General features: G+C 36.0%; 1 protein-coding gene across 1 annotated transcript in view; it reads left to right on the top strand.

Moving 5' to 3' along the window:
* The window catches only part of GABBR2 (gamma-aminobutyric acid type B receptor subunit 2), a 453073-nt gene that overhangs the window by 323143 nt on the left and 114511 nt on the right, over positions 1-15419 (top strand). The window contains exon 14 of the mRNA XM_021528727.3: positions 988-1110. Coding sequence (XP_021384402.1) covers positions 988-1110 — 123 coding nt within the window. The remainder of the gene's footprint in view (positions 1-987; positions 1111-15419) is intronic.

Below are 15419 nucleotides of genomic sequence, written 5' to 3'. Positions count from 1 at the left end.
TTTGAATATTTCATTTGGATTAAGTCAGCTGTTTCCCAGAATGGAAACTTGGAAAAAATATGTGCATTGGTCCATGTTAAAGCAACTTGGCAAAAACTTTTGAGTATCAGATGAGTGTTCTTTATAATAGAGGTAGATATTAATTAAGAAACCCTGACCATGGACTCAAGAGCACTGAAATAAAATTAATTTAAACCTGATATTGCAACATGATTACAGCTTTGCAACTGCAAATAATGCAATTGCAGTGCATTTTTTCTGTGCTGCTATGTGTACAACAGTAGAAATTACATAGGGATTGCATGCAGTTATAAAAGACTCTAATACATGGCTTGGATTTTTATTTTTATCAGCAGCTCTTATTTTTCTTTTTTGAACCTAAACCCCAAGCAAAATTAAAAGCATGTTTTACACTAGATGTGCATCTGACCTTCATAATACAGAAAAAATACATCATTCCATCCTGTTCCCTGGGTAACAGAGACAAATATTAAATACATAGACACAAAAAACCTCCAAAATAAAGTTTTGATAACTTCTGCATTTTCCACATCCAAGGTCATGAAAGAGTGAGCACTAAATCTTAGTGAAAACTACCTCAATGCCTTCTACTCTGAGATGCTGATGAACATTTTTCCATATTTGCATGCATAAACACAGTAGTGCCTCCCTAGAATATATTTTTCTCATTTTCTGGGAGTTAATTTTAAACCTGGATTTCAATATAAATGTTTGAGAGCCTTCCCAAAGTTTTTTGAACTGGGAAAGCACTTCAGATACTTCTAATAACCATGAAATGAACTAAAATAATTTGTCTTGCTTTCATCTTTCTATATTTCTTTTCTTTGTTCATTGTTAAAAACCTTTACTATTAGCAACCTGTGTCTTTCTCCCTTTATAGGAATAAAGCTGTATAGGGTCTATCTGTGGCTCATGGGAATCTCCCTATTTCTTCTTTATTTTTTTTTTCTTTTTGTGTCTCTCCAGATCATTAAAGACCAGAAGCTACTGGGGATAGTTGGAGGGATGCTACTGATTGATCTTTGCATCCTGATTTGCTGGCAGGTTGTGGATCCTTTGAGGAGGACAGTGGAAAAGTATAACATGGAGGTATGTCCTCAAGCCCAAGTAATACTAATGGTTGCATATCAGTATCTACAGCTTTCCATAACATTAAGCTAAAGATGCATTAGGTAACATGAAAGCAAGTCAGGCTGTGTATTTTGGGGGAAGGAAGGGTTCTGGTTTTCAAAACCAAATAGAAAAAAAAGAACTGCGACCAAAAGAAATTGTGTATGTAGTTGCAGGTCCCACATTTCTGTCACTTGTGAGACATTTTATTTGCAAGGGTTGTAAACACAGGAGAGCCCTCAGCTAAGACTCTCTGTTAGAGTCTGTTGCAATAAATAATAGATTATCAGAACCCATTAGTGAATTTCAGTAAAAGCTCATTCAAGATAAGTGCAGGAGAGGTCACTGCTTAGACTGCATTCTTTGTGGAGATGGTCAGGAATTATGTTACCTACTGCTGTATTTATTTGCAGTAATTTTATGTGCGTGCACCCATACTGATTGTTCCTCTTTTAATGGTATTCCCAGAAAGGTCACATGAGCAATTTTGATAGGCAGGACGTAATAGCTTAATGCCAGCTGTACACACTTTCCAACACTCTGGTTGGTTTCTAGAAGTGGAGCTGAAGTAGAGCTTTCTGGACAAACTGACTGCAAGAAACATGGCAGGAAAAAATTATACCTAGGAAAAAACCATATATCTGTATGTGGATATGCATTGTTTGAGAGTTTATTGCCTCCAACATGTAAACTGGCGATATCTGAAAACTAGATTATATAACGACGATCTAGAAGTTTTAGTCTCTTCTCTTATACTTGCAATCAGTAAGAAAAATAAGTTTTTTATCTTCTGATGTTAACATTTGCAAGAAAATATATACCGTTTAGCTCCACTGCTTTTACCTTGTTCTTACTTTGAAGTGTATCTCTGGAATTTTATTAGGACAAGATTTTACTTTTTTAGTATAATTTGCAGAAAATAACTTATAACAATACCTCTTAAACTACAAGGGATTTAGTTGAAAAATAATTTTACAATATGAAAATATTTGTCTCAGTCATTCCTTAGAGTTTGAAAGGCTTCCCAGCTAATACAGTTGTCAATAAAAAACTGAAAATGTAACTGAAATTTGCCTGCTGGAGACACTTCTGGTCTGGGTGTGTATAGCTTGAAGCCATAGCAGCTTGTTGAGAACCTTGTTTATTTCATTTTGCTCCAATTGTATTGTAAGTGATACTTCAGTTGTCAGTATTGTGAACATTTTCTCTGCTCATCTGAACCCAAATATATTATGACAAATACTCACAAAATCCAATTAAAATAACCTCAGATAGAAGGAATTTTACTTTTTTACTTTAGTTTGAACTAAAAATCCTGATATCTAATCTTATTAGATTCACTTGAGTATAATGTCCATAGACAGCAGCAGTAACTGTGAAGTGAAACCCTAAGTACCATATATTTGAAAAAGTGTTAAATGATTGCAATTTCCATCTGAACTTTTCAGTATATATTCTTTGATCATCTAATATATAAAACTAAAAATTTAGTGTGTTTTTTTCCACATCTGGGGCTTTCCAGACCATGGGGCTGCACACCAGTTGTCTGAACTTTGCATAGGAACTGAAATTCTCCTGGAATTATATAAGCCCATGCAAAGTGACAATCTCTGAATGCACACATGACAATGTTTGATATTTTGGTTCCTCAGCATAGTATTGGCTTGAACTTACTGTTAGAACTCTTAGCTATTAGTGTAAATTGCACAGAATATTTTTTAAGCTAATGGATTTGGGGTGGGAAGGAAATAAAAGTATCATTCAAGAAAATGTAGTCATTAAAATATTGTATGTGCATCAAATGTTACTATAAAAGCAGTGAGAGGAACTGCAATTTACTTTCCTGAAGCACACCTCTTCGGGTCTCAAAAATCCTGTGTGAAAGTAAATGACAATTGTCTTCACTGCTATAATTATTATTGTTGTTGCTGTCGTTGTTGTATTTTTTAATTTTTTAGGTTTCCAAAGTGTAATGGTAAATTCTTTATTTGAGTTTGAGCACATATTATCTTTTCTCTGTTTGCCACATAGTAAACACTAATGGTGGCAAGTTTCTGTTTTATTTCAGCAATATTTTGTAGTGCATATTTCTTGTCCCACTTGATTCTGTGAAATAATTTTAAAGGGATTATTTCTGTCAGTTAATGCTAAGCCAAGTGATAAAGATTAAACTAAATGTAGGCTACAAAGTTATGAATGCAATAAGTCATTCTAGCTAATGAACCATTTGAGTTCTGTTTATGAATATTCATCAGCTTCCTATGTGACAGTTGTGCATTTGGCTTCTGTTGGGTGACCCTCTGTCAGTTGTGTCTTCATAAACACATGAATCAAGGGAACCAAGGCAAGAAGCCTAAAGACTGGTAATGTCCTGTGCTGTCTGCTATTATTCACAAAATAGTTCATTTTAATGAAGCAACAGCAGTAAATTATCAAGAACGCTTTAAAAGAGTCCTTAAACCCAGAACTTTAAAATCCAGGCTCCTTTTCTGGAGCTGTTTGCGAAGTCCAAGAATTCCATGCTTTATAAGCTGAGGATAGGCATTCCAAACCTAAAAGTACAAAGAGAAGTTAAGACATTTTTAGAGACTCTCTGGCCGTTACAGGAGACAGAAATCCTGTGGAATGTTGGATCTGTCAGTTTTCAAACTGATTTCTGGCATCCTGACCCTACAGGTACGGTTTCTTTAAGAAAAGCACATCTGTGGCTGCCATAAGATACCATATTAAAAGTTTTAATGACTGAACCATAAAGCATCCAGATCTCTAGTCACCAGAAGGGAAAGTAGTTTGTGGTATATGGACAATAAACTTGCTGGATAAATAAAAGAGGTTAAAGGCCAAGGTAGGGACAGTGTTAAAACTTCCCTAACTGTACAGAGATCTGCAGAAGAACCATAGCAGTGTCCCTATGTACATTTCCTAAGAGTGATGTAGGTTTAATTTTCACATAATGTAAAAGCATTTGATGGCACAAAGGGCTTCTAATCTTCAAGCAGCCATGTAAAAAAAAAAAAGAGAATTAATCCATAATGTTACCTCTATTTGTCAGTTTTCCTAGTTTCTCTGCCTGTAACATTTCTCCTTTTGCTAATTTTTCAGACCAGTGGAGAGACCAATCACATTTTTTCCTCACTAATTTCTTCCTAGGCTGAACTAGGAATTTGGTTTTTTCATCATTTCACCTTTTTAGTCATAATCAAAATGATTATGCTCAGATCTGAGCTAGGTCCCTGCCAGACTGTTTCCCTCAGTTATGTGAGCTGGAGTGCATCCTTCCTTCACTGTCTCACTGGCTGGGCTGCCCACGAGGAACTATGGTGCTTCTGTGGATGCTGCTGTAGAAGAGATTTGCAAGGCTCTACCATTGTTTGCTTTTTGACCTGCTTTCTTAAGAAGGCAATGTTTATGTGCTAGGGTGCTCTGTGCAATTTTTTTCCTACTGCCTAACAAACTTTGCCTGTTTCAGTCAAATCTGACAAATTTGAGATACAGCTCTAAAGGACACAGGACCACAACAGACTTGCTGCAAACAGCCAGGAGAGGTTCTGATAGTGTCTCCTCTAAGAGAAGGGTCACAGAGTTTATCCCTTTGTCTAAAACCAGATATTTTAAACGTCCTGCTACATGGTAGCTGAAGAGAATCCAGCCACAAGACAAAAATATTTAGGAAACCAGGTCCCTCTAGTTTCAGTTCCTCAGCTATGTTGGAATGAAAGCACAGTCTGAAATAGCAAAAAAGTGGAGTCTGTGCAGCAGCCATATGATAATTCAGACATGTACTTAGTACAGTTGAAAGGGTGCATGTGTACACATGCACTCACACTCACCTCTTGCCCACAATTAGCTCAGCTAGTCAGAGCATGGCACTGATAATGCCAAGGCCACGTGTTCAGTCCCTGTATGTTCCCTTCACTTAAGAGCTGGACCCAGTGATCCCTGTGGGTCCCTTCCAACTCAGAATATTCTGTGATTCTATGGTGTAGTAAATCTTTTACTCTAGAGTTCAGCTTGAAAGCCTCTGACTGGCTTATCTTCACCCAGCATAAATATCTATGAAGCAGATTGGATCTCTGTGGCCTTGGAAGGTAGACAGTGATAATGTTTAATAAATAATAACTCGTAGAGGAAATGGACTACCTTTTATAATTCCCAAGGTAAAAATATCTTGCATTAGTGATAGACTCAATGAAAGTAGTAGCTTGCATACTGGATGCCAATATTTCTTGTAAAATTTTAAAACCTTTATCCAGGGCAGTAGCCTTTATATTCTTTGATGTCTTAGTATCAATTAAGTATTATTTCTGTGATGTTTCCTTTTATGCATTCTTATTATAACATTATCAATATTTTAAAATAAACTTCATTCTGATATCTGGAAAACCAGTATTTAAGGTTTCACTCTAATTTGTCCTGGGATGGTAATAAACTTGAAATAGAGAAAAAAAATCCAAAGGAGATGCCATTCTAGAAGACAGAGAAGAGAAAAAGAAATCAATAGACATGTCCTATTTGGGCTTCCAGCATTGATATAAATGTAAAATGCAGAAACCAATACAAGGAAACCTTATATATGAGGATGTTGTAATAACAAAAATACCAATATGCAGGAAAGATTAGTAGGCCATTCCAGTGTCAGAGTAGTGCAGTATGTTAAAGAAAAGTCAATTAATATTACCAAATTAATAATTTCAATGAGTGAGACAGAAATCCTACGTATTACAAGTGTATAACAATGCCACCAGGCACATTGCTACACAACAAGCCCAAAGGTCAGCTTTGACTGATATGTTGAGGGACTGAAAAACATTGCAAAACCAAAAAAAAAAAAAAAAGGCTATGTAAAATGGACAAATGTGCTGTTCAGAGTAACTCATTTATAATTCAAAAGATTAGAGAACCCACAGGCAGAGACTTACCCTTGATTTCATTCTGAATAGCACACAGAATCCATTCCAAAGTCTTGATATCTGAAAGAGTTTTCCATAGCTACAAATAAATTGTTCTTAGTTTTGATAGCTCTGAAGAAGCAACAGCCAAAAAAAGTCTGTAGAGTAGCACTCACTTTCAGAAAGCAGAAGAAAATTAAATTAAAGTGTCTTAAAGAGAGGCTAAAGAGTAAACTGTAGAGAGTTAAATCTTTACAGGTGGTTTAGAGTGTATTAGGAACTTCATATATGAGACACAGAGTAATTTCATGCCATGCATCAAGTAAAACTTGAAAAAGAAAAGACTCAGTGTGACAAAACAGCAGGAAGACATCCTTTAAAATAAAAAAATTATATCCAAACGGGGAAAATACACAGGATCATAATGTCTGGTAAGTTAAATGTAGAAGAAAATAAAGCAGTCCAAAAAAACATCTTACAATGAATGAAAAAAGAATAATAAATCTTTCTGTAAATACCGGTAGCAGCAAGTTTGCCACAAAATCTTGGGATTAATATTTAAGCAGAACAGAAGATCATTACTTGCAGAAAATAAGGCTATGAAGAATGACTAAATGATTGCTTTGCTGCTTTGTTTAGCGAAATTCTTAGTGGAAGGATTTGTGGAGATTGTTGTGATAGAACCCTCTTGATGAACTCAGTGAGGAGTGACTGGAATTGCTGGTAGGAATAGGGAAACTGATCAGAAATAAATCAATGGAAAAATATTCTATTCTCACAGGTTTTCTATAGCATTTCAAAAGAATAATTGTCAAACTGCTGACAAGAGTATGTAATCATTAACTCAGAACTGCTTTAATTTCTGAGCAAAATGTTGCAAATATCTTGCCATGTTTTCAAGACACCATAGAAACCTTAAATCTGTACATTCATGTAGTAGGCCAATTTATAAAGATTATAATCAGGAATAGGATTAGAAATGTATATGCTACATTGAGGAGTAGCTGACATCACACTTGTGAAGGAATAAGTCATAAAATTTTAGTAAAGTTCATTGAAGAAGACAGCAGACATGAATATAAGCTGACACAGTCAGCTAGGTCTCAAAAAAGGACTCATCAATTTATTTCATCAAAGGTTCTCACAGAAATGAAATAGACATGGAATAAGAGAGAAGCCTTCAAGTAGGTATGAAGTTCTTTAGAATAAGGAAACATAACTAAGAAATAAATCATTTTCTAGTAAGGAGGCATGTAGCCAGTAGAGTCCTACAGGACAAGTCTCAGTCTTTGTGCTGGTGCCTGTATTGTTCAGTGGAAGAGGTTATATCAAGTTATTTCAGAAAATATAAATGAGGGCTGACTGTGAAGAATATGGGATGGACATTGCAAAGCTTAACATAAAGTGAAATGCTCTTTCCTCATTGCAGGTGCAGCAGTAAAAAATAAATGTTGTCTTGTTTGTGATGTAAACTCTTTCTGATATAGAGGAAGGTGGAATTATATATATAAGTTCAGATAGAGGAAACCTATAAATAGATTAAATAAACTGAGCACATCTTACATCTTTCTGAATAAGACAGAAAAGCCTGGCTTAAAGCAATTAAAACTGCATAAAGTTTTTATTTAAATAACTAACCCATAACTAAATCACATTAACTGGTTTGGCATGGCTCTCTGAGCACCCAGATGTTGAGTAGATCCTCAAGAGACGGATGTAAGTACAACAGGACTGGAGGAATAAATATTGTGCCTGGGTATCTGATTGTCTTTTCTGTGGGACTGCTCTCAGAACCTGAAGAAATTAATACTACTGACCTGTTACTTGGTCTGTACATAAATTTAACTATATATAGATATACAATTCTAAAAGTTACTCACAATAGTAATTCAAGGTCAATGGTAAGTAAAAGTTGTGTGAAAATAACTGAGATGGGATGTAAAGACTATTCAGGAAGGAGTGCATATATTAAGTGTGAAAGTCCAAGGGGAGCTTGGTGCTATACCCTGATGGACTAGTTAACTAAGAGCTGTAGTCATCAAGTATAAAACATTTCCTTAGGAAAGACTTTTGTCTTTTAAAATTGCCTTGTCCCTACATTTTTTTGGTGAAAGTTATGTGAAAATTTGAATTTGGCTGCACAGATTTAGATATTTTTCTTTAATATCCATTTTCATTAACAATACTGCTGTTGAAGGGACTGGAAAATACTTTGGTCCAAAATTATACACAAAGGAGTGTGGGGTGGCCTGGGGTAGGGAGTGTTAGTATTCACATGATAACATGGGAGTAACTTAGGTATGGAACTGGTGAAGGTGTCTGGTTCAAATTCATGCACTTCAGCAGATTTTTGCAAATTCTTTGACGTCTTGAAAAAATCAGATCATGTTATTTTTCTGCACATGTATATATGCATAAACAGATGTGTTTATAGGGTTTTGTTTACATTGTGCTGTTTAGTCAGCTAACAGCCAGATTAGAGAGATCTTTGTTAAATTTGTGATGTGAATGAAGAATTTAATTGGCTGAAGTAGTTTCTGTGGGTGTTCAGCCTAATGCAGGTCAAAGCTTGTTAGTCAATTTGTTCTCTATATATCGTTACACCCATCTGTTTCCCCTACCATTTTTAAAATAAATTTAATTTCTTTCCTTCCAATTTGAAATATTATAGACTGTGGAAGCCAAATGTCTCCTGAATGCTGTAGCCTGCTTTCAAACCCTACCATTGTAGCTCTCAAGAGGTGGCCTGCCAGGAGTAGCTGAAACTGAGAACTCTTCCATCTGCTGGGACACTCTGGTGGCTGGCAGATCCTCCAGAGAGAAGGAAACTGAATGGCCATAAAGTTATCTGTAAACCTTCTACCAGCCCAGAGGATATAGCACAGGTCCAAAGAAAGAGTAAACACTAAAGAGTAAAAGCTGGTTTACTTCTCTCTTTCATTTGACATCAGTTTCCAAGGAAACAGAACAAAACATGAGAGCTGGGAGCCAGCAGCTGAGATTGACTCAGCTGGTGGCTAGTCCTTCTTCTGTTCCCATGGAAACATGTATCAAATTGGCAAAAATAAGAAAATAGGGCAGGGTCAGTTCCAAAATGGCAGGATGAATGGCTGCTGCTTAACAACAGCTACTTAACAAGATGAGGCTTGCTGGTACTTATTCCTCTTCAATAAACAGTTCCACTTTTAGTTCTGCCTCCCAAAAAAACCAGTACTTCTAATATTCCCACCTTAGGAATGTAGGAACCACTATCATTGACCAGACTTGTAACTCCTCTTGTCCGCCACCTCATTTAAAACAATGACTGGCCCAAATACTTTCAGAGGTGGGTGCCAGAAATGTGTAGTGCATATCTGAAAGTTCATCTGTCATGCTTAAAAATTTCAGCAGTGATTCATAATGAGTAGTAACTTGAAATGAGCAGTTGTATATAACTCATAGTTCTTATACTCTCACTAACAGAACACTTTTGTTATTCTCATAAATGTCAGAGGGTTTTGACACTTGCAAACTTTGCATAGATGAGTGTAATTGCTAACTAGACACAGTGTGAAGAACTTCATTTCTCAGTTTTTGAAATGTTGCTTTTCGGTCTCATTGGACATACATTATTTTTCTTTTAGGGAAAAAGAAGATAATTGAGTCTTGCACATTTCTTTTGGCAGCACCAATCATTACTATACATCTGTGTGTTTACAACCTTATTTTCCTCTTTTCTCTTTAGTAGATAGTACCAATCTTGTAAAGCCCTTTTTCATGTGACATAGAAATGCTAAAGCATCCTTTTTAGATAGGATGACTAATATTTCATATTTTAGAAGATCAGTGTAATGTGTTTTATCTATTATTCATCCTCTCCCATATATTTAGTGCATTATTTTTCACTGTTGCACACCATTGAACAAAATTTTGGACTTCACTGTCAGAGCGATTCCCAGATCATTTCCATGAACTAATTATGACTCTGAGAAAATGTATAAGTAGTTCTACTGTTTTTACAGTAGCATTACAGCTACTGAAATCAAATTCCACTTGTCATCATATGGCCCACTCAGCTACACTCCTCACATTTTTAGTCTCAATTAACCACAGTATTTTTGTCTGGGTATTTTCATGGTTGTGTTGTTGGGCAAAACTGATTTTAGTACGGAATTATGGTTCTGTATATCTTACAGAGTGAAAGTATTATTCTGGAACATGGAAGCATGATAGTGGAGGGGTTTTGTTATATAATTATTGTTACTTGGGCTGCTGTTCTGTAGTCACATTTCTGGCCTGTCACTGCTACTTTGCAGTAGCTGCTCCGGTTCTGAGGGCTCTGCTGCCAGAGGTACCCAACAGGACTCATCCTTTCAACTGCTTTTGGAAATTCAGACTATTGTTGCCCCTTTGGGATTTTAAGGCCTAATCCCTAGTCCTCAGTGAATTAGTCTGTTGGAGGAAAGGAAATCAGATGTCAGATATCTAACCCAAACAAGTCAGTACATACACACAGACCTTAGCAGCCATTTACCACTTATGATAGCAGCACTGCTGAGGCTGCTGTGTGAGACAGCCAGTGAATGATTCACCACCTAACCATCATTAAAAGCAGCAGACACATCATCTATAGGGGATACCTGGCTGCTTCACATAGAAGGCACTGTAACAGTTTTGTTCATTCACAGAGGAGGCTCAGTATATGATAGACCCAGTGGCACTTCTTCACTTTAAACTTCAAATACATAGGATACAATCATTCAGATTTATTTCTCTGGAAACTGAAGCCAGAGCTAAACTCAGCAATGATTTTATGCTCCTTCATAAGACTACATTGTTGGTATAGTACAACACTGATATTTTTGGCAGTTAGGAACTGCCTACTAAATAGAAATATATCCAGCTTTAGGATATTTCAGCATTTGTTAAGCACTACGACATTAACAAGGTCATAGAAGCTCTTTTCCTCACATTCTTACCTTCTTCTTTCAGAGAGAAGTCTCTATGAGATCTCTGGACACATTTTCCCTTAAACTTCATATTGAATGTTAAGATTTACAGGCTTTATAAGCCAGACAGGATTATTTTTTGCTCTTTTTTTCAGTGAATTGAGTTGTTAATATCAGAAGTGAAAAAGACAAGAAAATTATTCTCTCCATCAATCACCAAAACCTGATGAGAAAAAACTTCCAGAAAACAGTCTAGGAACTGATTAATCTTCCTTGCTGCATTTTATCCTAGGTACTCAATGTTCAACCCTTTCTAGCATTGTAGCACCTCTCTTGTTTTCTGGAAGAAACCACCACTGTATAAGAAAGACTTTAATGCTTATACCCAAAAACAGATGCTGATGTGGATTAAAAGAACCATAATTAATTACTCTGCAAATATGCTAAGGCTACAATAGAGACCAATAAAATCTTTCCACCAGACATCTCTGCAAATTGAGAATTCTGCATTAAAATAGCTTTTTAGGTTAGGAGATTATCTAAGGTAATTAATACTTCTTTGGGGGAAGATAATTCTCTTGTTCCTTCAAATGTTTAAATAGGTTGCTACTGAAAAGATACAATCTGGATATCCTGGTGCTTCTTTAAAACCTTTCATTCAATCATAAGCAACTTTATGGAGAAGTCAAACCTCAAGTATGTATTATAGATAATTATAGGTAGTATCATTTGTCTAGAATGTCCTGAGTTCTGGCCAGCAAATTGTACTGGAAAGGATTAAAGGCAGTGATTGTCAATTTGGAAAAGCAAGCCATGAGTAACCTGCCACAAGATCTTTATGCAGTGCTTGACCATAAAGTAATTCTCTCTCTCTCTCAAAAGGAGCACCTTGGCTTTGCACTAAAACCACTTCAGTGCTGCTCAAAGTTAATAGGAACTGATGTACTTTTCCTTTGAGGTGAAGGGCCAGGTGGAGCACTTCTGTTTGTAAGCATACCCAGGGAGACAGGCAGAGCTGGCTGGACAGCCAGAGCACACACACAGGCAATAAGCAGATGGCAGAGCGCTGCAGACTTGACCCAGACTTCATGATGGTGGGCAGAGGGCCTGAGGAAGAGCTTCCTCGAACAAAGCCATCCTCTTTATGGCTACACATATGGGTCATTTTGCTTCTGTGTTTGGTTCTCCTGGATTCCTCATTGTTACTGCGCTCTCGCACAGAGCAGCATCTGTAAACTTACAGATGGGCAGCATCTGTAAGCAAGAGACTGTATTTGTGCCCAAACCTTGAAGACTCTGTCCTTCCCTAGCAAAGCAATGAAGTCATATTTCAAAAACTATTCTTAAAAATAGTGCTAGTACCAACACAGGACATTTTCTGTCAGTGCCTTGGGCCATTCTCTGCTGGAGTTTCCCATATGGTTGTAAATCAAAGCTCTTATATGATTATATTTTAGGTATATAAAATTGTTTTGCTTTAGAGGGTAAAATTTTTTCTTCTCTGATAAGCATACTCTAAACTTTAAATGTATGTTTCATATGCAAGTGAGAAAAACCTTTTTTCTGGCTCTGGCAGAAAAATTTTTCTATAAAAATTGAAATTTTTCACAATCTCAGCTGTGCAAAAGCAAGGATTGTTTCTCAGTTAGCTGTGTCCCACATTAATATCCATCAGAATGTGTTTATACCTATGCATTGTATTTTAAAATACCCTCCTGTATAGACTTTTCTCCCTGGATAAAAGAGAAGAAACACAAAATTGCTGTTAACCACATTATTAATGGGGTCAATATGCATTAGTAATACTTCGGTTGCATATGTATTTTTAAAGCTATAAGAGAGAGGGCATCCTGCTTTTTAAAGACCTCAATCATCCTGAAGTCTACTTTCCAAGCTGTCTTTGTTCTTAGACCTTCATCAGCTCTATTCTGGGAAGTGCATTCCTTCCTTCCATGCTTCTCTACCCTCCTATAATGTTTTCTCCTGCCTGTCTCCATGACTGTCATACTTAACAAATCTCACCTCATGCTCACTTTCACTCCCATAATGTGCAGGACATTCATAAAACTGACAGTGTCAAAGGGCAGCAAACTTGTGGCTTAGGCCAGCTCAGCTTTAGATCACTCAAGAGTGGCTATTCTCAAGCAGCTGTTAAAGACTGGTGATGACCTGACTACCTGACTGCAGGTGACCATCAGTCAGAAGAAGAAAAAGTGAAAAATGGATGCAGATTGGACAATTTCCCAAGAGAGGTACTCGCTTCTATTTTTGTTAAGAAAGCTGAGACTGCTCATATACAATCATTCTTTTTTTTTTTTTTTTTCTTTTTTCTTTAAATAAGGAGTTATGAATCAGTCCTGAGCTGCACAGTTTGGTATGGACATACTTCTGGACAGTCAGTGTGAGGTTTCCCAGTAAGACCTGATTTAATGGTTTGTACTTAAGACTCAAAAACAATTGCTTGCTAATTAGTTATATGGAAGTGGAGCAAGTTCCTAGTGCATGAGGATGCCTCATAAAGAGAGACACCCATTCCCCACAGCTGTAGCTGCCTGGCAGCCCTCTTTGTTGTTGCTGCTGTTGTTTTTGTTTAATTTTGGGTTTTGTTTTTGTTTGGGGCTGTGTGTGTTTGTTTGGGGTTTTTTTGTGATTTTTGGGGTTTTCTTTTGTTTCTTTCAACACCCTTTTCAACAGAAAATTATGACTCATCATTTTATTGTTGTTACTTCTCACCTTAACAGCAATGTCACAGATCCATTTTTTTTTCGTTTTGGTTACATTTAAAAAAAAACTTACCCACTTGCCTTTTAGCTGCTTGTTCTTGAAAACTTCTATTAGCCATCCTAATTTTTCTCATGTAATTTCTGCTATAATATATAATTTCCTTATTACGACTGTGTTATAATGGACTCTTGGTTATCTCAAATAACATTTTTGATTTTTGTTATTGGTGTACTTATTTCTTTAGAATTCCCATGAAGCATCTATGACTCAAGTAAAAATTTTAGAGAGCCGAGAATCTTTCTAAGCAGTTGATAATTCCTTTATCACTTTATATCAGGTTAGAGTATATAAAGCTTGAATCCCCATTTTAATGAAATACCCTGCTTGTATTTTAAAATCTGTATGTCTGTTTTTATCATCAACAAATGAATTATTGTGTAATTTTTACCAGTGTAGAAGATTCTTTTCTACTCTGTTCAGAATGAGATAATTGAAAAGGCACATATTTGTGAAAAAATGCTTCTTTAAATATTTATTTTCAATATATTGTATATAGATGTAGATGTAGATGTATGAATGTGTGTTAATATGTACATATATGTATATTTAGCATCTTGAATCTTGATATTTCAGTTCTGGTATTTGGTCAGGGGCATAATTGAAACAAGCAATGCTTTGGATTCTGGTTGACAAAAGCTGGGTATTCCCTCTGTTATTTCTTTCTGTATGTTGGTTACTTCCCTGCAGAAAGGGAATTTTTAATCTAACTCCTCTGATTCATTTTCTCACATTTTGTGGGGCTGTTGAAAATAAAAGTGGAACAGTACACCTGTATCTTAGATCTTTAGGGCTAATGATAGAAAGTTCATTTACTATGGAATTTTCTCTTTGCAATAATACCATTGAGCCAGCACGTAACTTTGTGCATCAGATGAAAGCAAAATGAGAATTTCTTGCTTCCAAAATGGAGACGCTTTTCAGCTTTGCTATACAGGTTGAAGGCACACATCTTTAATGCTTTCATTGGGATCTAATCTTACAATAATGCTGTGAGCAGTTTAAACCAAAGTATTTTTAGGTTTTTTTTTTCATATTTTTCATTTGCATACATTAATATAGAAGAAAGAAAGCCAGTTAAAGCACTCTGGAGACACATTCAGGATGGAAATGTGTGTGTGATGAAAATCTATCAAGCAACGTTATAAGACATGGCATTACAAAGGAATTGGGCTGGAATAAGATGGAAAAGATCACTGTGGGGGGAATTTGGATATTTTTTTACCTTTTTTCCAGTGTTTGGATGGTTTTTTTTATAAATTAATAAAATGTTAATTAATATGAAATGAGATCCATATCAGAAATCATTAAAGTAATTAGTTAAGCAGTTAAAATTATGAACTTTGCCAAGTTATTTTGTAAGTCACTATAACAATGATTTCATAAACTGAATGCTGAACAAGATTTCTGGTTTAAGGGAAAATGACAGGATAGGTGAAGCTGCATATAAATAAATGCCAGGTGATGGTTAGATCTTGATACAAGAGCACTCAGTTTTAAGAAAATATCATCTTCATGCACAATAGGAGTCAAAAGGCAAACCAAGTGTAAGGAGTTTATAAGAAAAGAAATAGGGGACAAAATATAAAGCAATACTATGCCAGTGTTTAAATCCAGAGTGGAGTTATACCTATACTGTGTACAGTCCTAACCAGTTCCTGACCTCCAGGAGGTGGAAAACATCCAGAGC

This window comes from Lonchura striata, chromosome 1, assembly GCF_046129695.1.
Source record: "Lonchura striata isolate bLonStr1 chromosome 1, bLonStr1.mat, whole genome shotgun sequence".
Taxonomy (NCBI): domain Eukaryota; kingdom Metazoa; phylum Chordata; class Aves; order Passeriformes; family Estrildidae; genus Lonchura; species Lonchura striata.
This window is presented reverse-complemented; position numbering and strand designations above follow the sequence as displayed.